Raw genomic sequence first — 23462 nt, forward strand, 5'->3', positions numbered from 1 at the left:
GCAGTGTTAAAGATTACACAACAAAAGCAAATGGAGTTAAGATGGCTGCAAAAAATAAAAAAGGAAATATTATGAAGTATCTGTCATGATCTCTGAATGTCCCAAAGCACTTTATAGCCAATTACTTTGGAAATGGGGGCCTTGTTGCAATGTAGGAAACATGGCAGCCAATTTGTGCCCAGCAAACTCCCACAAACAGGAACGTGTTTATTTTGGTCATGTTGATTGAGGAGTAAATAGTTACAACATTGGCACAAACCAAAGAGGCTGAATGGCCTAGAAACCGTTCACAATTGTAACGTCAAACTTGTATATAACGTTTTTAAAACTATATAAGCACTTAAATCCATGGAATAATTATTTAAATCGACCTACAGTTATTTTGTTATGCCCTACAATATCCCGCTACCGCTCCTTTCGTCCTAAACAGATATAAAGGTCTTGGTGCCGGCCTGGCTCTGACAGCAAGGCAGAATTGCCATTTTGACAAGGTTTGTGCCGTAGTTTGTCCCTCGGCGGCGCTTGTCGGAGGAAGGAAGATTTGAAGCATTATTGCGTCAGGGGGCGGGGCTAAGCTATGAAGTGTTGTTATGTCAGGGGCGGGGCTAAGATATGAAGCGTTATTGCGTCAGGGACGGGGCGGGGCTACATCGAGTCACGTTGGGCTGCGCGGCCGCTCAGTCCCCGCGGGCGGTGGAACTCGGGGACCGCGCGCCATGGGCTCGCGCGTTCAGGTGAGTCCCGGGGGCGGGCGCGAGTCCCGGGCAGTGCCTGCAGCGGCCGGGGGGCTGCAGCGGCCGTGATGTTGCTGAGCGACCGTCCCGCAGCCTGCAGCTCACTGACATTTCGCCTGAGCTGGCACTCAACTTCACACTGTCAACCCTGCAAGGTGACTTGCAAAGACAGGAAGGGGGCAATCTACCAAATGTCTTTCCAGTTAACAAACTGTACCTGAGTAGAGGGTGATCCATTCCCTCTGTCTTAATCTCCTATTCGGGCTAATTCATAGGATAGTAGAAGAGCTGGAGGGTGTTACACCGATGCCATGGCACTAATAGTAATCAGTTTTGCTTTAAAAGCCCACCAGGTTTCATTGCAGTCACTCCTAAAATCAAGTTGCTCCATCAACATAAATGGCTTTGCATGCTGCCTCATTCTTTCACCATCATTCTTCTGATGCTGTTAGGTCACATATTTTGGTTTGTCAACATTGCCCCCATTCTCTTAAAACTGGGGATGGTTTGCCCCACTCCAGTTCTGCTGAGTGGCACAAAAAAATCTGCAGATGCTGGAATCTGGAGCAATACACAAAAAGTGCTGGAGGAATGCAGCAGGTCAGGTAGCATCCATGGAGGGAAATAGTCTGCCCTCTTCCAGTCCTGATGATGGGTCTCTGCCTGAAACGTCAACTGTTTATTTCCTTCTATGGATGCTGCCTGACCTGTTGAGTTCCTCCAGCACTTTTAGTGTATTTGCTGAGTGACAGGTGCCTGAGTGGTTTTTTTGTTGTGTGCTGTTGGAGTAGCCTAGGCAGGAAAATGCAGTGCATTTTGCAGCTAGGACACACTGGTGATGAAAGGAATAAGCATTTAGGGTGCTGTGCAATGAAGTGGATTGTTTTATGCTGCATAATGTCAGGTTTCTTGAGTTTTGTTAGAGCTGTACTAATCCAGGCAAGTGGAATGTTTTCCATCTTGTTCCTGATTTGCGCCTTGTGGGTGGAGGAAGGACTGTTTGATGTCAGGTGGTGCATCACTCCCCCCACCCAAGGATCGTCAACTTGAAACCTGCTGCCTATTGCCACTGAGAATAGGTTGAAAGCCTACTTAAAAGTGACTTTAAAGGTTTATGATGACAAAGAACTGGTGGTAATAATGCTATTGGAAGTTGAGGATAGATGATGAGATTCCCTTTTATTGGAAATGGTCATTTTTTCACCCTTGGGAGCACAAATATTGCCACTTACTAGTCTGAGCCAGAATCCTGTCTAGATTTTGCTGCATGCAGGCAAATGTTTCATTTCCTCCTGAAAATGTCCAAATGAACATCTCCATGTATGATGAGAGGAAGGTCATTTATGAAGTAACTGAAGATAGTTGAGCTGAGGGTACCACTCTGGGGAAACTCCTGCAGCGATGCCCCAGGTCTTCAAATGATGGGCTTCCAACGACCATACTTTGTACAAATTATGACTCCATCAGTGGAGTATTTTCCTCTTGGTGCTGATTGACTTCATTTGTACAAGGTCTCCCTGATGCCATATTTGGTCAAATGCAATCTATGTTTAGACCAAAGCTGCAATGAGGGATAGGGCTGAATGGTTCAGGCAGAACCCAAACTGAACCTTGGTGAGCAGTTTATTGGTAAGTACCATGTAATGAAATTGTTGATAGCATATTCCATGGCTTTGCTGATTAAAAGTAGAACTCTTAGGTGATTGGATTTGTGCTATCTTGTGCATGACACAGACATCAGTTTTCCACATTGTCAGAAAGATGCCAGTGTTGTAAATGTTGGCCAGGGATGCAGCTAGTTCAGGAGGGGAAGTCTTCTGCAGCACAGCCGGAATATTGTCTGTTTCCTATTGCTGTCTCAGTATCCAGTGCTCTCAGCAGTTTCCTTGTTGAGTGAAGTGACTGTGATGACAAAGTTCATAGACAGAAACAGAAGATCATGCACTAATGTTTCTGGCTAAAGATATCGGAAATGCTTTAATTTTGTATTTGAAATGTGCATGCTGGCATGCAGATATTGGAGAGGTGCAAAAATAACAGGGTTGTTGTCATGGGTGATCTCAACTTCCCTAATATTGATTGACACCACCTTCGTGCAAAGGGAATAGATGGGGTGGAGTTTGTAGGTGTGTCCAGGAAGGATTCCTGACATAGTATGTTTTCAGGCCGGCTAGAGGAGAGGCTATACTGAACCTGGTACTAGGCAATGAGCCAGATCAGGTTTCAGATCTCTCATTGGGAGAGCATTTTGGAGATAATGACCATAACTCCTTGACCTTTCCTATCCCTCTCCAAGGCTATGGTAGCAGATGATATGGGAAAGTATTTAACTGGGGGAGGGGGAATTATGATGCTATTAGGCAGGAACTTGGGAGTGTAAATTGGGAACGGATGTACTTGGGGAAGTGCACAGCGGAAATGTGGAGGTTGTTTAGGGAGTACTTGCATGGGGTTCTGGATTGGTTTGTCCATTGAGGCAGGGTAAGGATGGTAGAGTGAAGGAACCGTGGTTGACACAAGATGTAGAATATCTTGTCAAGAGGAAGAAAGAAGCTTACCTGAGGTTTAGAAAGCATGGATCAGACAGGGCTCTGGAGAGTTACAAGGCAGCCAGGAGGGAGCTTACAAATGGACTTGGGAGAGAAGTTCTTGGCGAGTAGGATCAGGGAAAACTCCAAGGCATTCTACACATATGTGAATAATAGGAGGATGACCAGAGTGAGGGTATGACTGATCAGGGATAAAAGAGGAAACAAATGCCTGGGGTTGGAAGAGGTAGGGGAGGTCCTTAATGAATATTTTGAATACTTTGCTTCACTATTCACGAGAGAGAGACCTTGACATTTGTGAGGATGGCGTACGATAGACTGATATGCTAGGGCATGTCGCCGTGAAGAAAGAGGATGTGCTAGAACTTTTGAAAAACATTAGGATAGTTAAGTCACCAGGCGGGATATATCCAAGGTTATTACGGGAAGTGATTGGAAGAGATTGCTGCGCCTTTGGAGATGATCTTTGCATCCTCACTGGCCACATGAGTAGTGACAGATGATTGGAGGGTGGCAAATGTTGTTTCTTTGTTTAAGAAAGGATGTAGGAATAACCATGGGAATTACAGACCAGCGAGTCTTACTTCAGTGGTGGGCAAATTACTGGAGAAGATTCTTAGATTTATGGGCATTTGGAGAAGCATAGACCGATTAGGGACAGTCAGCATGGCTTTGTGAGGGGCAGGTCATGCTTCAGAAGCCTGATTGAATTCTTTGAGGATGTGACAAAGCACATTGAAGGTAGAGCATTGGATGTGGTGTACATGGATTTTTAGTAAGGCGTTTGATAAGATTCCTCATGGAAGGCTCATTCAGAACGTCAGGGGGCATGGGATCCAGGGAAACTTGGCTGTGTGGATTCAGAATTGACTCGCTCATAGAAGACAAGGGTGGTGGTAGATGGATCGTATTCTGCTTGGAGGTTGGTAACCAGTGGTGTTTTGCAGGGATCTGTTCTGGGACCCCTGCTCTTTGTGATTTTTATAAATGACTTGGATGAGGATGTGGAAGGATGGGTTAGTAAGTTTGCTGATGATACAAAGGTTGGTGGTTTTGTGGATAGTGTACAAGGTTGCTGTAGATTATAACCGGATATTGATAGAATGCAGAGCTGGGCTGAGAAGTGGCAGATGGAGTTCAACCTGGATAAGTGTGAAGTGATACACTTCAGGAGATCGAATTTGAAGGCAGAATACAAGGTTAATGGCAGGACTCCTAGCAGTGTGGAGGAACAGAGGGATCTTGGGGTCCTCGTCCATAGATCCCTCAAGGTTGCCATGTAGGTCAATAGGGTTGTTAAGAAGGTGTATGGTGTGTTGGTCTTCATTAGTCAGGGTATTGAGTTCAAGAGCCACAAGGTGATGTTGCAGTTCTAAAGAACTCTGGTTAGACCACTCTTGGAGTATTGTGTTCAGTTCTGGTCGCCTCATTATAGGAAGGATGTGGAAGCTTTAGAGAGGGTACAGAGGAGATTTACCAGGATGTTGCCTGGATTGGAGAGCATGTCTTATGAGGATAGGTTGAGTGAGCTAGGGCTTTCTCTTTGAGAGAAGGAGGATGAGAGGAGACTTGATAGGAGGTGTACAAGATGATAAGCGGCATAGATAGAGTGGACAGTCAGAGACTTCTTCCCAGGGTGACAATGGCTAACATGAGGGAGCATAATTTTAGGGTGATTGGAGGAAGGTATAAGGGGAATGTCAGGGGTACTTTTTTTTTACACGGAGTGCACTGGAATGCACTGCCAGCAGCGGTTGTGGGAGCAGATACATTGGGGACATTTAAGAGACTCTTATATAGACACATGAATGATAGAGAAATGGGGGGCTATGTGGGATAGAAGGATTAGATAGATCCTAGAGCAGGATAAAATGTTGGCACAACATTGTGGGCCGAAGGGCCTGTACTGTGCTGTTATGTTCTATCATTCACAGCTTGATGTGAAAAAAATCAGAACCTTGATGTGAAAAAAAATTAGAGCTTCGATGTGATTTTCTTTAATATATATCACATTCCTTTCTTTGGGATCTAAGCATCATTGGAAAGGTGAGTACTTATTCCCCATCCTTAAATATCCTCAGTCCTCCTGATGAAGTTTCTCCCAGATTGCTATTGGGTAGGAAGTTCCAGGAGTTAAATCCAACAGCAGATAAGGAATGGCAATATATTTCCAAGTCAGGATGTTGTGTAACTTGGGGAACATGCAGGTAGTGGTGTTCCTGGGCATCTGAGTCCTTCTTGATAGGAGGGAACTCTGCAGTTGTAATGCCATTGAATCTCAAGGGTAGTTGATTGTGTAGCATAACAGATGTTCTTTGGCAGCTCCTCACTGGAATGTATCTTTCTCATCTTTTTCCTTTGGAAGGTATTGCAACTTTTCAAGGCTTTACATAGAACAAGGAAAGAGGTCTTCAGAGGTGATAATCAAGCACTAGAAGGTAAGCTGAATTATTATTCAGAGTTATGCGAAAGTTATTTTTCTAAGTAAATAGAGGCAAAAAAAATGCACTTTGTCATCACCTGGTACAATAACTATTTCTTCACTTCTGGAAAGAAATAGAAAACTGAAGGTACTGCAGTTGTATTGACTACCAAAGCTGTACCTTCTCTCCCCTATTGCAGTTAAATGTGAGCTAGATGTTACAGATAGTATGCATCTTACCAATTTTCCGAGTCTGCTAAGCTCCCACTGTTAAAGGTTGAAAAATATGACTCTCAGTGAACCTTTCTCCAAAGAAAGATTATTCTTCCCCTCTGCCTTTTGAGATATTGGCTGAATTCACAGGAAGTTGTCAGGGCTACGCAATGTCAATGAAGTATTTGGTTGTGGGTGATGCCTTGGGTGGTACTTGCACCTATTAGCAATCAGGAGGGCCAAAGATTCAGCTCATAACCTGCCTTGGGCAAGAACAGTCTGAACTGAGATCAGCTGACTGAGATAAAAGCAACGAGAAAATATAGAAGCAGAGTCTTTCATGATGGATGTCATGATCCAGTTTTCCTGTTGAGATGCTTGTTTTCTTTCAAATATTTGGTCTGACTTTGGATGCAGGATGTGAAATTGCTTAAAATCAGGCTTTGCAGCCTGTTCTTAGCATATTTGATGTTTTTGGGGAAAGTTGGGTCTTTTAATTAAAATGGGTGCCTTTGATCAATCTCTTCCCTTGACAAATGATCAGTTAACTGGCTATGAACAAGGAGGTGTTTTGGCAAATGGAGTTGAGTTTCACTCATTGCATTTTGGTGAAAAATAATACAAGGTTGAGAGATGAAATTCCAATTGTTCTTGGCAGTTACGTCAGAATGTAAGAAATAAGAGTAGACCGTCTGGCCCATTGAACCTGTTCCTCCATCCAGTACGACTGTGGTCAATTTAATCTTTGGCTGCAACTCCACATTCCTGCCTGATCCCCATAACCCTTGGTTTCCCCTATAGTGCAGAAGTTAAAAATACTTAGTGACTTGGCATCTACAACTCACTCTCTAGGATAAAAAATTCCAAAGATTTCTCGTACCTCAATCTTAAGTGGTCAGTCCAAAGACTGTTATCCTACTGCATTTTGCATCCACCGCATTAACTTATTTTACTATTTATAATCATGAGGAAACATCCACTGTTATTTTCTACTGTAAACACTAATCCAGGAGGCATCCCTCCAATTACAGTTTCCCAGTTTGAAAGTTGCTTGCATTCTTACCCTATAAAGCACAATGCTGCCTCAAAATGCATTAACATGTCGCACTACCAGCACATGTACGAAGCCTGAACTATTATTTGCCTTGTCTGTAATATTTGGTTTATTAAAGTGAATTGATTGCAGTAACAGGCAATAAGGAATGGAAATGAGAGAGACAAATGGAGGCAGTAGAAAAGTTTGGCCCATTGAGTCTGCTCACTCTGCGAGCAACCCCATTCCCCAAGTTTCTCTGCAACCTACTCTCAACATGCCCATTTAATTTTCTACACACATGTGCACGCACACACTCTTCCAACAGCTATATCTACACTGGGTGATTTACAGAAGCCTGGGGTGGGGGGGGGGGGGGGGGGCAACCCATGTGGTCACAAGAAAGTGCAAGCTCCACACTGCATCAGAAATTAGAATCAAACCCGGGTCTCTAGACCGTAAGACAGCTATATGACCTGCAGTGTCACTATGCTGCCCTAAGAATATTCACAGCAGGACCTTCCATGAAATGGGCCTCACTGTTTGCTTCCAATAACAACTCAACCTGATTAGTTCAAAGTAAGATTGTGACCTAGCTTATTTGTTCTATGTTGGTTTTCATTTTCATGTATATTACATTGTGTACAAAGAAGGTTGAATTATACATCAGTTTACATTATGTACTGGAAAGAAGGAAGATCAACTCAATTATACTAATAAATAATTTCCATTTTGTTTATTAAAGGGAATTTACTGATCTTTGTTTAGCATCATTGAGTTTTGTCTGCAGAGGATATGCAGTATATTTGGAAATCATATGTGGTTTCTTGGGGCTATGAAATAATTACTGTACTATATCAAGTTTTAAGGTTGAATGTTACATTGAAACTAGCTTTGTGCCCTGTTTTGCAGCTGCAAGACAGAAGATTAATTCTGAATTCCGGAGTCACTTTACTGAATCATCTCCAGAGCAAATAACCAAGGTCTATTCAGTGTAGTAATTATTACCAAGTATTCCACTAATCAAGTGTGTGTGTGTTTAGCTAAATCAGGAAATTTAACTTCACTGTTGAGGCATGCAGGAACTAGAGAACACTATGGTGCAGCAGTTAGTTCTGCTATCCCTCAGCTCCAGTGACTGATTCAATCCTGACTTGGATGCTATCTGTGAGTTTGCCCATTCTCCTTGGGCTTCTTCCATGTTCTCTGGTTTCCTCCCACAAGCCAAAGATTAGCTTGTAAGTTAATGTCTACTGAAAATTGTCTCTAGTGTAGGTGGGGTGGAGGTGAAGAGTTGATGGGCACTTGTGAGAAAATAGGTTATAGAGACGTAAGTGGGGTAATGGGACTGGTGGTATTGTTCAGAGCTGGAATAGACTTGATGGGTTGAATGACCTCCTGACCTATGTGTAAAGAAACATGAGAATGAGATTTTCATTGGGGTAACAAAGTTAGATTTAAAAGATGAGGAGAAACTGTTTTTACCAGCAGAAGGCTCAATAACGTAGGGGACAGATTTAAGATGATTGGCTGAAAACCAGGACTCCAGTAGGGGCAGTGTGGAATGGGGACTAATGCCCAAAGATTGGTATTATACTGTGCTTTGTGATTAAATGCAGATTAATCTGTTCTATGGAATCGCAATTCTGAAGATAATTTTTCTTCACTGCTGAAGAAATGCGTGTTAAACAATTTCTTACAGCATTCTGCTCCCTTTGCACTGACGAGGCACCCATGCATTTCTTCCACTCGCTTTCCACGCTGACGCTCCTGCCCTTAACTTCCCTCTTTGACCGGCGGTCTGATTGTGTTGCATTGGATCCGTTGATAGTTTTAAACAAATTATTGATACATTTAATAGTTTTTGTATTAAATGTTCTGTTTTCTTCACAGTTACTTAAATTAGGGTCAGATGTAGAAGTTATTCTCAGGAAGACTGTAATCCAGGGAGTTCACACAAACCATGATACCATTTGTAAGTAAGATTCCTACCTTGTATATTTAAAACAAAAATCTAACTACAAGACTGACTATACCTTAAAACAGTGTTTGCAACTTTTGTTTTTTTTAGTCATATTGTGGTTGAAACCAATGGTAAAATAGAGTGTAATTTGGAAATTTCCTTTTGTTATTCTATCAAATTTCATAGGGTAGTGCAGTGATGCCACAAGTTGAGCTGCTACCTCATCTCCAGGGACCAGAGTTCAGTCCTGACCTCTGATGCTGTATGTGTGGAGTTTGCATGTTCTCCCTGTGACCATGTGTTTCCCTTCAGTGCTTCCAATGTCTCGAGAAACAAAAGAATGCAAATCTAGATGAAAAACACTATGATGCTGGAGGAACTCAGCAGGCCAGGCAGCATCCGTGGAGAAAAGCAGGCGGTCAATGTTTCAGGTCAGGACCTTTCTTTAGGACTGAAGATGGGAAAGGGAAAATCCCAATATATGGGAGGGAAAAGCAGAGCAGTGATAAGTGGACAAAGGAGGGGAGGGTGGGCACAAGGTGGTGATGGGTGGATGCAGGTAAGAGATAGTGATAGGCTGGTATGGGGGAGGAGGAGAGAGCAGATCCACTGGGGGATGGCTCAAAGGTAAGGAGGAAAAAGGGGGAGGGGTAGAAAAAAGAGGAAAGGGAAGAAAAGAAGAGGCATGGTTGGGGTGTGTGTGTGAGGATTACTTAAAGTGGGAGAATTCAATGTTCATGCTGTTAGGCTGCAAGGTTCCAAGATGGAAAATGAGGTGCGGTTCCTCCAGTTTGCACTTGAATTATCCCAATATCTTCCTACATCCAAAGAATATGCTGGTTGGTAGGTTAATTGACCACTAAATTTTCCCTAGTGTAGGTGGATGAGAGAGAGAAGAGGTTACAGAAGAAAAAAAATCTGGGAATGGCATTGCTGGGAGCTGGCATAGACTAGATAGGTTAATGGCCACCTTCTATATAGTAAGGAAATGTTCTTTCTTTTAAATTCATAAGTTACTTTTACATTTGAATCTGTCTGAAAAAGATATAATTCTGGAATTGAACCATACAATTTTGCAGTGCTGGGGATGGGCATTTGGCCACTGTGTTCTTGTGTTATCAAGAAATGAAATGGGAAGCAAACCATTCAGCCTCTTGTGCCTGGCTGATCTTTTACCTTGGTGTCCCTTTCCTGCACTGATCCCATATCTCTTGATTCTGTTATATTCTAAAATCCATTGATCTGTCTTGAATAGTGTCCATACCCCTCTTGGGTAGAGAATTACAAAGATTCATTATCTTCTGAAGAAATTTCTTTTCATCTGAGTCCTGAAAGGCAGAATCCTTATTTTGAAATTGTGTTTTCTGGTTCTAGACACCCCAGCCAGGAGAAACATCATGCTGTATCCACCTAGTAAAGCTTGTCAGAATTTTGTATGTTTCAATGAGATGCTCTTATTCTTCTAGACTCTAGAGAAGGGCCCACTCTCCATGGTCTTTCCTCTTGTACTAATCCCAGGAACCAATCTGTTGAGCCTCTTGCATTTCCGCTATTGCAATTATAACCTTCATTGGAAAGGGAGATAAGATATGTACACAGTATTTCAGGTGCAATCTCTCTAGAGCCCTACATAATTGTAATTTCTACTCATCCTCTTTCAATAAAGATCAACAGACCATTTTCCTTCCTAATTTGCAGTACTTGGGTATTAATTTGTGGTGATTCTTGGACAGCAATACTTTTTGATCTCTAACTATTTCAAAAATATCTTTGCTTTTCTATTCTTTCTACCAAAGTGAATAACTTCGCTTTTCCACATTGTGTTGCTTTTGCCATGTCCTCACCCATTCAATTAGCTTGTCTTTATCCCTCAAAGTGCTTCTGTATCCACCTTGCAAGTTGCCCTACTCACTGAAAGGTCCCAGACATGGTTTCACCACTCTGTTAAAAGTTCAATTTGGCTTTTCCAATACATTTCAGATAGGACATTCCATGTTCTAGTAACCTGTTCTTTTTAAATTCTATTCTCTCCTTGCTTTTCACTTTTTTCTTTGTCTTAATTTCTACCAATTCACTACTAGTGTGAGCAGTTTTTCATGAGTGCCATATTCTGATCTTCTCAATGTTATTGTAATGAAAAGGCACCCTGGTTCTATTGTTTGTTCTCATAATTAAAGCCCAGTATCCAGGGTAAATTGGTCAATCTGATCTGTACTCAATCATGCATCTTGCACATGGCGATCACCAGTCCATATCCTTTCAGTCTGAAAAGCAAACTGCAGTTAGCTGGCCTTTGATCTGATTCTAGTATATTCTATTTTAATGTCATTTGTCATTTTTATCAGTGTACTAAATAACATCACATGAAATGGCTTCTGAAAAAGCTTTTTACATGAATTGCAGGTGCTATATCCACACACTGAGATTTCCCATTGCAGCAAATGGCACTAACCCAAATTAGTTGCTTAGAGGGAGATTTTAATAACCTAGATTTTGTGGATATAATGACAATGAGGCTGTCAATGTTCACTGACATTACACTGATACTGAGAGCAACTTTTATGTACATATGCATGACCAAATTAGACTAGAATATAATGGTAATAATCCAAAAGCAGCAGCAATGATTCTCTGCTGTTTGAAGTTTTCCCCAGCATCACCACTTAAACCAGTATCTGACAAGAATTTCAACTATTTATAAACTTTCCTCACTTAAAATATTCTGGAAAATATTATGCTTATTGCATGAATTAGAAGTTTTTCATGCTTAAGTAGCAATAAATGCTGTTTATCAAACATTTTGGCCTAAATTTTATGTATATGGATTATAGTTCTGCTCAATAAATGTTTGAAAATTAGGCTGGGTTTTAACTTTAATAAATGTTTGATATTTCAGCACCTGTGTATGCATTCCATTTCAAACCTCGGCCAGAGTCTTCCTATTGTAACGCCTGTGGGTTGCTGTTAGTCACAAAACTTAAGATATACAATCTGTCATAATTTTTTTTAAGAAGTCCATAGTAAAATGATGCTTGAATGGAGCCTTAAGAGTAATAATTATTAATGCAGAGAAATATAACAAAATCAAGAGCTAGAAGATGCTCAGTTAAGAGTTTATAAATGAGCAGACTGACAGTGCTGGCGAACAACACTGAGTTGTCCTGTTCATGATTTCCACTCCAATGCATTTCAGCAGAGAAGTCAGGAAACCCTAGGGTCAGATGCTGGTACATCTGATCTCTGCTCCACTGCTAGACTCAAACTGAGCCCTGGAGTGGAATACAAATGCCATAAACTGAAGGGTGAATGCACAATATCTAAATATCTGGCCCCTTGGCATTATGCTAACCTTTAACATGGCCCCATTCATTTGAATGGGAGGTGGGGGAGTTTACTGACGTGGATGGAAAGTATAAATGCAGATAAGTAATTGGGTTTCTTTTATATTTATGTTGGTCAAACATGTTCTTAAATGCATTTATAATTTTAATTTAATAAATATCTGTTAGTTATTTAGAAACATTTGTAAAGTCTTTGAGCAGCACATGCTGTCAAATGGCCACCAGAGGTTTGGGGGTGAGCCTTAGGATCCCCACTGCCTAAAACCTAGTTGCTGTTTGTCAACTGCCCTGCTTCATGGGTCAGCTGCAGCAACAATGCCTGGAACTTGATTTGTCCTGCGGGGCCATGAGAGATTGTGCTGTCAAAAGGATTCAGCAGAGGCAAATGCAAGACATGGGTTTGGACCAGTGGTTTTCATCGCGGCTGGCATTCTCCCAGAACTTGATGTCTTCTACTTACTGAGTTCCTCCTTTTTCCTCCCTCAAGGAAAATCTCCATTGGTACATATTTAATATCTCTACAGTCCTCTGTATTCATTCTCAAAGGAAACCTAAATAGCCATTTTTAAAATTTTTTGTTTCAGTTCTTAGACCCAGAGAAGATGTTCTTCTGGATAACGTGCCTTTCAACGATAATCCTACGAAGAAAACTACTTAGTATGAGAAATATCGGTGATGGTTTGAATGTCTTGTATTCTTATTGAAACTGCATCTTGGAGTTGCTGAAAGGCTGTCCACATTAGTTTTAAGGACTAAATGTACTCAGGATGTGGTTACGCAGCACCTGATTTGTTTTTCTCTGGACATACTAGATTAATTATCTACGTAGTTGCCCCTGACATTGCAAAAATGCAGAACCACTGTTGGTGTACAATAGCTGTGCACAATAAAAATTCTCAACATTTGGAAGTACCACAATGAGTAGAATATACAGTCATAGAACAATACAGCACAGATACAGGCCCTTTGGCCCAATGAGTTCATGCTGACCACATGGTCCACCTAACTAGTCCCAATTTCCTGCGTTTGGCCCATATCCCTCCAGGCCCCTCCCCTCCATGTACCTATCCAAGTGCTGCTTAAATGATACTATTGTACCTGCCTCAACCACTTCCTCTGGTAGCTCGTTCCATATACTCACCACCCTCTGCATGGAAAAAGTTGTCCCTCATGTCCCTTTTAAATCTTTTCCCTCTCACCCCAAATCTATACTCTTTAGTTTTGGACACCCTACCCTGGGGAAAACAGTTACCGTCCATCTTATCTATGCCTCTCATAATTTTAAACACTTGTCCCTCATTCTCCTAAGTTCTGAGGAATAAAGGCCTAGCCTGGCCAACCTCTCCCTGTAACTCGGGCCCTCTAATCCTGGCAACATCCTTGTAAATCTTTTCTGCACTCTTTCCAGTTTAACCATGTCTTTCCTGTATCAGGATGACCAAAACTCTACACAGTACTCCAAGTGTGGCCTCACCAGTGACTTGTACAACCACAACATAGTGTCCCAACTCCTATACTCAGTGCCCTGACTGAAGGCCAGTGTGCTAAATGCCTTTTTTACCACCCTGTCTACCTGTGACGCTGCTTTCAATGAACTATGCACTTGTATTCCTTGGTCCCTCTGTTCCATTACACTCCCTAGTGCCCTACCTTTCATAGTACAATCCCATGCTGGTTTGACTTTCTAATATGGTGTAAAATTACAGTGTAAAGTATTTAGGTATCTCCTCTATCCCTAACCATTAAAGGAATTAGATTTCCTTGATCCCAATAGCTTGGCTGAACAGCAGTGTAGTTGCTGTTAAGAGACCAGCTGCTAACTTGTGGGAACATTACAGAATTGATAACACTTAGGAAAACTGAAATTTCTGGATGAGAAAAAGACCATGGTCCATTGAGTTCACTTTCTTCTGTTCTGGTGGTTGCATGATGTGTCTGTTGCCTAACCATTGCAATTAGTTTCTATTGGTTATTCAACAAACATGATGCAAGTCAAACACCACAACTGGAAATCTTTGGGAACTTGGTCCAAGGTTATAATTTCTGCAAGAAATCAGCCTGATTTATATTTGATGGAAACAATGCCATGTATTTTTACTGGAACAGATTCCAAAGGTTGAAGATTTGATACTTGAAATAATGATTTCACAGGCTAGTTTTGAATTTCTTTCAAATGCAGGAAGTATCCTCAGAATTTACTGTTCTGGGAAAGATCAAATAGCTTCTCCTGGTCTACATTCTTTTATAATGCTACAAATAGAAATTGTATTGACCCTCTTCATTTTTCCAACTTGAACATGATCAATTTATTTAATTGCTCTTCATAATTCAATCCTTTGTTCCCTTTTGATTTCCATCTCCATTTTTTTGAGTTCAAATGTACAAATTATTTATAGATTGGAGGATTACTTTATTATCAGCACTATTTTGACCACTTAAAATCATTGTACCATCTGATTTTTCTTGTTTACTTTCACTGAACATTTTTGCCACAGCTCCAATTTATTATTGATCAGGATTGCTCCTAGCCCCAGACTACCTGCTTTGCATGCTTTACTTTTTCTGTAATTTTTTAAATGTTTAATAATCTAAATATTAAATTAACATTTTGTTCATTTCATTTTCTATTTGTGCTGCAAATTGTGCATTGTTCTTTTGCACACTGGTTTCCCATCATTTATTGCATCTTCTCTAGGAAGTTTGAAGTGGATCCACGTGCATGGTTTAGTTGCTCTATTTGGTTATTTCCTGAGCTGCTGTGAATCCCAGAAGTGCTGTGATAGGATGTGTGAATAAAATTGTATTGGTAATCTAAGCCTTTTGTTTTTGTAGATAATTTAATAAAGTTAACTAAGCTAAATCATCATTGGGTCCACGTTAATGAATAAACTTTACATGGCAATACCCAAAGCAGCTGTTTTTTTTTCTTTAAAACAATGTTTTACAACCTGAGACAATTAGAATTTTTCATATTTTGTAACTGTATTTACATGTTTTCATTCATTTTTATACAAATAAAATATTGGGAGATAAAATGACTTATGCTTGTCTTTTCACTTTATTTGTGCTTAAAACGTGCAAACATGAATTCTGAGCCAAAATAGGCCACTTGGCCCCTTAAGCCTGCTCTGCATTTAATTAGGTCATGGCTGCTCTGAATAGCTGATACATGAAAGAGATTAATGTTGGTCCATTGCTTGTATTTCAGAACAAAGATTGTGATTCCGTCTCCAAAATGTACCTTATCAGTATCACGTGCTCTAATTTATCATCACATTCTAGAAAGGTGCAACTGATTAGAAAAGTCCACGCCATTATGAATAAAAAAATTTACATAGTACAGTCAGACTGACAAGCAAGATCGTGCATCATCTAGTTTGGTTGCTGCTTATTGTATGTGGTATGTTCAAATGTGTAAATGACATTAGATTTTGCATTAACATGGCTTATTGTAATATCTAATACATTGAAAGATGTGAGGGGGTTTTGGCTTATTACACACTGCTGTCTCAGGTGTTACGGACTCAGTGAAAGTCCCTTTAAGATAGTGTGTATGTGTGTGTGGGGTGTGCTTACGTCAATAGAAGATAAAGGACGTAATGACTTTGTTGAAGAAGAAGGAGAGAGAGAGAAAAGGGAGAGAGACACCAGCCTGCTAGTTTTCTCTATCGATGGATGAGAAACAATAACTGTGTCTGCCACTGAAATCCATGTATGGAAATTGGAAGTAATCCGGTGGAGTTCACTTTGTTGCTGACCTGTAGAAGGAAACAGGTATTTGTGTGTGGATGACCACGATTCGGATGCTTTTCGGGGTGAGGAAGTCACTACTGAGTAAACACTGGAGTGTCATTTGGGTTCCATCGTGGAATATTTGGATTTCATATTTACTCTCTCTCTGTTTTTCTACATCTACGTCTTCTGACAATGGTGGTTGTTGAAGAAACCCTTGCTCATGTTTCACCTTATGGCTTGTGGAACTGAACTTTAAGAACCATTCCTGAACTGGGAGTTTTGGACTTTGCCACACACACACACGAAGAGTTTAGTTTTGGGGTTATCGTTCAAGGTTTAACATTTTTGAATTCTAACATACTAACACTTTTATTTTACGTATTATCTTAAGTAGTGATTAATAAAATAGTTTTTAACACTGAATCATGCTCAGTGTGTTTCTTTTGTTGCTGGTTCGTGACACAGGATATAGTGCACAAGCCAGAATTTGATATTTTAGGATAAATTATGAAACTACTTATTGACCTACAGTATAAGAAAGCTTTTCACAAATATCCAATAATTTTATCATTTCCCCTTCAATGACAAAGATTGCTATTGAGCATCAATTCTGGGGAAACTTTGGCATCAATAACACTAATACCAGCAAGTGGGATGAGTAACAGCATAGAAGAATTCTCAGTAAACTTTTTACCTTTTTCTAACAATTATTGAGCATTAACTAAAGATTGGAATACAAGATTGAGGTACAAGTTGAATTGTGGAATATTTGAGAGGAGGAGAATGTATTTAAAAAATTGATGTTTTGTTTTAATTATAATGGAGGGAAAAAAATTAAGGATGTGCTTAGTTTCTTTCAAATGCACCATTCCAACAAATTCCTGAGAAGCCCATGACTGTTCATAGTGGAGAAGGAGCATTTGGAATGCTATTGAGAACCCTGACCATGTATCAGAAACTCTGCCTAAGGACTGAAGAAAGTGCACCACCTTGCAAACAACCCTCTCTCTTTCCCTATCAGCTACCACCTTCCCCATATGTGAAAGAGTTTGCAGTTCCCACGTTGACTTCCTTAGCCAAGTCAGAAGCTGCAAAACTGGAATGGAGGCAAGTTATCCTTGATCTCAAGATACAGCTTAAAAACATAAGAAATAGGAGCAGGAGTAGGTTCCAGGAATAATTGAAACCATAAAATCTTAGTAAATCATTCCATTTATTAATGCTAATGTGTTTCCAAGAATGGGTGAAGCTCCCATTTATAAATGGTAAAGAAAGAAAAAAAGTCTGCTCAATCAATACGACCTCCAATGTCTTAAGTCATCCAGCCTTGCTCCCATTTTATTTAACCTTAAAAGCTGAATTCTTGACACCTATAATTCTTTACTTCATTAACCAATATCAATTCACACACTACTTCACATGGGGTCTGATCTTTATGTTACACAACAGCACCAACCTTGACTTAAATGCTATTCACAAGATGGGATTAACACAGATGGGTGCCCACTGGTCAGTATGGGCCCAGTGGCTGGTTTCTATGCTGTCTGACGCTATGACTATAAAAGAAACTGATTAATTTGGCTTTTTTTAACCAGCTAAACATGATGGCTTTGAAGATTTGGTCATTTTATGTCCTTAACTATTTTGTGATAAACTGCAATACATTTAGTATATATTTTTGTTGAATACCTGCTCATGTAATCTATCTACATTTGACACTTAACTGTCTTCCTGTTGGATTATTTACTTAAATGACCCACTTCCTCTCACATCTGTTAACCATCTTGCCGAATGCTTGTGTTGCTTGCAATTTAGCAAATGTGGAATTTTGTTTGTGATCTTAAACCTAGTCATTAAAGCAAAATTTTAAAATAGCAAGCATCCAGTTGAAGACCCAAGTATATTGAATGTTATATCAATGTCAAACAAAAGAGTAAGTCACAAGTTGGTTAAAACAGGCATGTTAGTAATAATCTTGGTCAGTGTGATTTATAGCAGTAATAGATTATAACTTATAAAACTATTGACAATCTTTGAGAAGGTGGCTATGGTTGTAGATGAGTTAATCAATCAGAAACTGATAAGGGAATTCAATAGTTTTGAAAGGGGAGGGGAGTCACAATGTTACCTTGCTTCTATGACAAATTATCTGAAGGGATTTAAGTTTGCCATTGTAACAGAAGATGGGTCTTTTCTTACATTAGAGAATATTGGAAATTAGGTTTACTGTACCAAGCTGTGATTCAATTGAAGGATTCACCTTTTCGCACTTTTTTGGTTGTATGTATCACACTTCATCAGTAATAAGTATCACCTCATTTACTGATGCTGATTTCTTGCTCTGCATTTTTAATACTATTTGATTACCTCTAATAACTCAAAATATTTTTCTCAAAGATTTTGGGTTATTAGAGGTAACCAAATAGTTGTTTAGCAGTTTAACTATGACAACCATTGCTTATGCATGATTGCTGGCAGAATTTTAAGTTTAGCACATATCAAAACCAAAAATGAGACATCTTTGGTTTGATGGGAAGCTAACATGGCAAATCTGCCTAAGCATTTTGGGGAAAATGATCACTGAGAAATCTGGAAGTGAATTAATACAGACTGCTTTTAAGAGAGCAAGGACCACAAACAAAGCTGATTCATCGCAGGCTGAAATGTTGCATAGTACAGGTTGAAACAAGAGACCTGCATTGACATGGCACCACCTTTGGGGCATTTCAAAGGACTTTACAGTAAACAAAGTACTTTTGAAATGTGGCTGCTTCTGTAATGCAGGGAATCCACACAGCAAGTTCTCACAAACAACAATCTGATTGCCAGATAATTTTTGTTATTCTGATTCATTTTTAGCATGGTTCTACCCCAAATCTCTCCCTTGATGCCTTTGTTATTTTAATAAAACAATAGAAGTTCATCAAAAATTTGTCAGTCACTGATTTCAAGTCTGAGGTACTTCAGGCTAGTTTGCAATTTCAAATTTATGTGAAAGATTTCAATGAGATGCAATATTTCATATATCTTCGAAGTACTACAAAAGCTAATGTATTAATGTGATTCATTGTAAAAGGTTTTGCTTTTATCTTCACCTTGATGTCTTTAGGAATGGTTTTGAGCTAAATGTTATTACTTGGGAGTTTACATTTTGTAGTAACCTGGGTTCAGCTAGTTTGTGGAGGACAGGATCTAATTGCTACCATAATCTACATATCAAGATGAGATCATGTTTTACACATTATGAAGCACATTAAAACTGGATCCTTAAAATAACGGGCTCAGCAAAATTTGGTGGGGTCATTTCACCAATGTATTTTCAGAAAATCTGTATGTTATATCCAAAGAATAAAAAGTGAACATGTTTCTCCCCAGTAATATTTTTAATCACTTTCGTCAAGCTTTCGTGTATAAATTAGCTTAGTATATCAACATTAGTGTTTATTTTTTAAAAAGGAATTTCAGCATATCCACCACTGATGGTGCCTTGACATCTGTATCGTTGCCTGAGGATTTCGATCTGCCTTGCCTGGGATGGGAGTTGAGGGGCAAGGGCAGGAAACTCAGAAGATAAAGACTTTTTTTCATACAATTACTGTATATATACATTGTCTACTGCAATCTTAAGCTATTTCTAAAAATGATTTTCCATATAATCCCCTTTCCTGACATGACACATTTTAAAAAATAATATCTTTGGAGTATTTGTATTAAAAGCAAATCAACATAATCCTGAACTTGGGTCCTGTAAGTATGGAATTTGCGTGTTCTACCATCACTGCGTGCGTTTCCTCCAGATACTTCAGTTTCCTCCTACATCCCAAAGACATGAGGGTTGGTAGATTAAGTAGCTATTGTAAATTGTGCCCAATGTGAAGGTCAATGGTAGAATCGGGGAGGACGGGAGGGGTTGATGAGAGTGCAGGAAGTAATTAAAAAATGCTGTTAATGTAGGATTGGTGTAAATGAGTTGTTGATGTTCCATGTGTAATTAATGGGCTGAAAGACCAGATTCTGTGTTGTGTGTCTCTGTGACTGTGACCCATTTGTACCATTTGTCTTCTCACTTACATCATTAAAATTTAGTCTACCCCCTTTAACTTTTTTCACTCTTTTTCTAGCTGCTTTGTTTTCTTTATTTTGAGTCCGTTTACCACTCTTGACTCTTATTATTGTCTCTCATTTTCTACTTTTTTTAAACAACGTACCACTTTGCTGCTCTTGAAGTTAAACCTTTTTTAGCTCAATTTATTTTCATGTCCTGCCTTTAAACTTTTTTCAATCTTTCTCTTATTTGTCCTGGAAAATATTTAAAAAATAATGTCCTAAATCTAACTGATTATATTCATCTAAAAGCCAAGATCAAACCAACCAGCAACGTGACACCACTAAGAATAAAGGGGTAAGGGCCAAACTGTAATTAAAGGAAAAAAGCATATACTAAGTATGAAGCATGTGCTTTCCAGTGGGAAAGTTTTTGTGGATTTCCAAAGAACGTACAAAACAAAATGCCCACTTCCTATCGGACCAGAACTTGAGCTAGAAGTCCAGTTGCCACCTGTGGAGTCAATTGGACCAAGGAACAACTAAGTCAAAGACCTCCTCTTGATCACATTGATCTGCAAGCTATTCTTAGTGTGAGATTTAGCAATGACAAAGACATGGTGGTTCACATTTCTTTTGATGGAGGTGGCCACTGCTTGACACTTGCGTGGGGTTCCTGCCACGTATTTGCAAAAGTTAGAATGCTGGATGGGTCATGCAACATATACAGCAAAATCCATGTTTCCCTGTGAAACTTAATCAAGCTTGGCAGAGTATGTGTCAAGATTTATGTGGTCTTTTGTTTGGAGTATAGTTTGCATTGTGGGAGTAGATTGATGCATTTACTAACGAATCACAAATAGAGCTGGACACTGAAATAGTCAATAAACAGGTTCATTTTTGATCTGATAAGACATCTGAAATAATTGTTCTCAGGGGCACTACCAGCAGCAGTGCATTGGAACTGAGAAGATTTGCTTCCAGCAAACCGCTACCGTGTTCCTTTGAACCAGGTACCATTCTAGCAGTTGAAAATTATCATCTTCAAAATTATCAACTTCACCTTTATCAGGGCTTCTGGTGCCACACTTCATTGTCTGTCCTCTAAACGTTAAAGGCTAAGACTGAAGAAAGATCTGGAGCTGGAGGTGTGTTGATGGATTGCCAATGAACGTCGGTGACAAATTATTGATGTCACTTGAATTTGCTTTTGAGGGTTCCTTCATCACTTTGATAATGATGTTGGTTAGGGAGTTGCTTAATATGGCAGTGATTTTCCTAAAATAATTTGTTCTGCTCTTTTTCAACAAGGCATAGCTGCACAATTTACCACACTGTTATATTTTACTAGAATAGCTTAGCCACAGATATGGCAAGTTCTGGAGAATTGGTCTCAGCAATACAGCCAGGATATTTTCAGGTCCTGTGTCATGTAGAATGAATTCAGTTAATTGGATTCCAACTGTGATTGAAGTGCGGCAATATCTTGGCCAACTTAGATTATAATGGTTGATTTGTCATTCAGGGGGATGAAATGTACTTGGGTTAGTATTATACTGTATGTTCCTTGCTACTGTTCTACCGTTCTGTTTCAGATACAGTGCTGGGCCAGTGATTAATGGATCACTTCACAAGTGGGCAAACTTACCATTTTCATAGCATTATCCAATGGCAGTGAGTGGAACTATCCGCAGGGAAATAATTAAGATTGCTGAAAGTTCCATGTAAGCTGATAAAAGTCCCTCATTGTATTATTTAGTGATGCCAGCTGTTCGTCAGTATTTGATTTTCAACAGCAGATGGCAGTGCTGAATATCAACAAACAAAGGAGTTTAAATTCAGTCATCCTGAAAATGGGTGTATCAATTGCAATGCAGGACTCTCTTTGCATGTTGGCTACAATGTGGGCAGTGTTGCTGCCTGCCCTTTTCAATGTTTTCAGCCCCAGCCAGGGATAACTGAGCTGCTGATTAGGCTGGACATGTCAGCAGGAGGCCCTGATTGTGAGTGACAGATGCAGTCAAAACTGAATAGCAAGGGCTGGCAGATGAAGCTGAGGAGCATTGAACAGTGATAAGTCATGGGACAGGGTGGATTCTAAGTTTTTCCAACAGTGCACAGGAGGCCAAGGTGGAGAAGGTGCAAAGAAGAACAGATGTTTTATAACTGAAGGTGAGTCACACACTCAGAGGGTATTGGGAGTTAGTTTGCTTTCTTCCTTTCTCTTCCTCCTTTTCTCCATAGCTCATACAGCAGGTGACAAGTGTTGAAGACACACAGGATTGTGACTACCCTGTAGGCAAAACACTACACAGATTTTGACACCCGTTCTACCAGGCTCAATTACATTTAGGGTCACAGAGTTGTAGAAGGATACAACAGGAAACAGGTCCTTCAGCCAACCATCAAGCATCCATTTTAACAGGAATTTTAGCCCACTTTAATCTCCCGCTGTTCCCCTCAACATCCCGCCCGCCTCCCTCAGACACACACCCAGATTCTGAACCAGGGTTGCCAGAGCTGTGAGGCTGCAGCTGTACCAGCTGCACCACTGTGTTGTCCCATTGCTGATGTTGATTCTGGTTTGCTGGTCTGATACTGAGTTTTTTACTTAATAACAAATGCTTTTCTTGGGGCAACATAGATTTTGCTGTACACATGCTGCCCAAGCAAACAACTGGGTCATGTTTCCTGTCGTCAGCACACAGACCTTGTCACCTAATAGAATCATATACTGACCATGCTATGGGTGAAAAAGTTGCCCATCAGGTTCCCATTAAATCTCTTTCTTTTTCAATCTTTTTATTAGTTTTCAAATTAATACAGATTAATACATAACATCAATGTTTGTAGATGTAATGCAAAGAGATCAGGAGAACAATCATGGCATGGATAATCATAAAAAACAATAAAAGCATATAAAAAAATCTGTAGATCCAACGATCTCTTAGTGAATGAATATAATATAAAAGAAAGGAAAGAAGAAGATTTACTATAAAATATAAAAGAAAGAAAAAAAATCCCCAAAACAATAAAAAAATTATAAACAGTATATCAAACCAAACTAAGCTAAGGGAAAAAAATTTTTTAAAAAAACAAACAGAAAAAAAATCTGGACTAAAATTTCTCAGTAGAAACAGAGCAATATTATGTCGTCAACTCCATTCCACTAAGTTGAAAGGTTATTACAAGGGGATCTATATCATGTGAAAATATTGAATAAATGGACTCCAAATATCTTCAAATTTAAGCGAAGGATCAACAGTACCACTCCTAATTTTTTCCAAGTTTAAACATGATATAGTTTGAGAGAACCATTGAAAAGTAGTAGGGGGTATTGGATCCTTCCATTTAAGCAAAATGGATCGTTTGGCCATTAAGGTAACAAAGGCAATCATATGGTTAGCGGAGGCAGATATATGGCCAGA

General features: G+C 39.7%; 1 protein-coding gene across 2 annotated transcripts; it reads left to right on the top strand.

Moving 5' to 3' along the window:
* The first annotated feature begins 650 nt into the window (after positions 1–650).
* Positions 651–15287, top strand: lyrm7 (LYR motif containing 7). Of its 2 annotated transcripts, none has more exons than XM_052019593.1 (5): positions 651–734; positions 5649–5721; positions 7864–7934; positions 8845–8930; positions 12840–15287. In XM_052019593.1, exons 1-5 carry the CDS (start codon positions 717–719, stop codon positions 12844–12846), a joined length of 255 nt encoding a protein of 84 aa, XP_051875553.1. In that variant the 5' UTR covers positions 651–716; the 3' UTR covers positions 12847–15287. The 2 variants fall into 2 exon arrangements, with proteins under 2 accessions (XP_051875553.1, XP_051875552.1); XM_052019592.1 differs by having other exon boundaries at positions 8845–8926.
* Positions 15288–23462: the final 8175 nt, after the last annotated feature.

This window comes from Pristis pectinata, chromosome 7 (genome assembly GCF_009764475.1).
Source record: "Pristis pectinata isolate sPriPec2 chromosome 7, sPriPec2.1.pri, whole genome shotgun sequence".
In the NCBI taxonomy this organism is placed as follows: domain Eukaryota; kingdom Metazoa; phylum Chordata; class Chondrichthyes; order Rhinopristiformes; family Pristidae; genus Pristis; species Pristis pectinata.

What these genes read in the sequence shown, in the direction of transcription:
- lyrm7 (XM_052019592.1), top strand. An exon ending in CTCCAGAGCAAATAACCAAG is followed by an intron (nt 7,935 to 8,844) that starts GTCTATTCAGTG and finishes TTTTCTTCACAG; the next exon opens with TTACTTAAATTAGGGTCAGA. An exon ending in CACAAACCATGATACCATTT is followed by an intron (nt 8,927 to 12,839) that starts GTAAGTAAGATT and finishes TTTTTGTTTCAG; the next exon opens with TTCTTAGACCCAGAGAAGAT.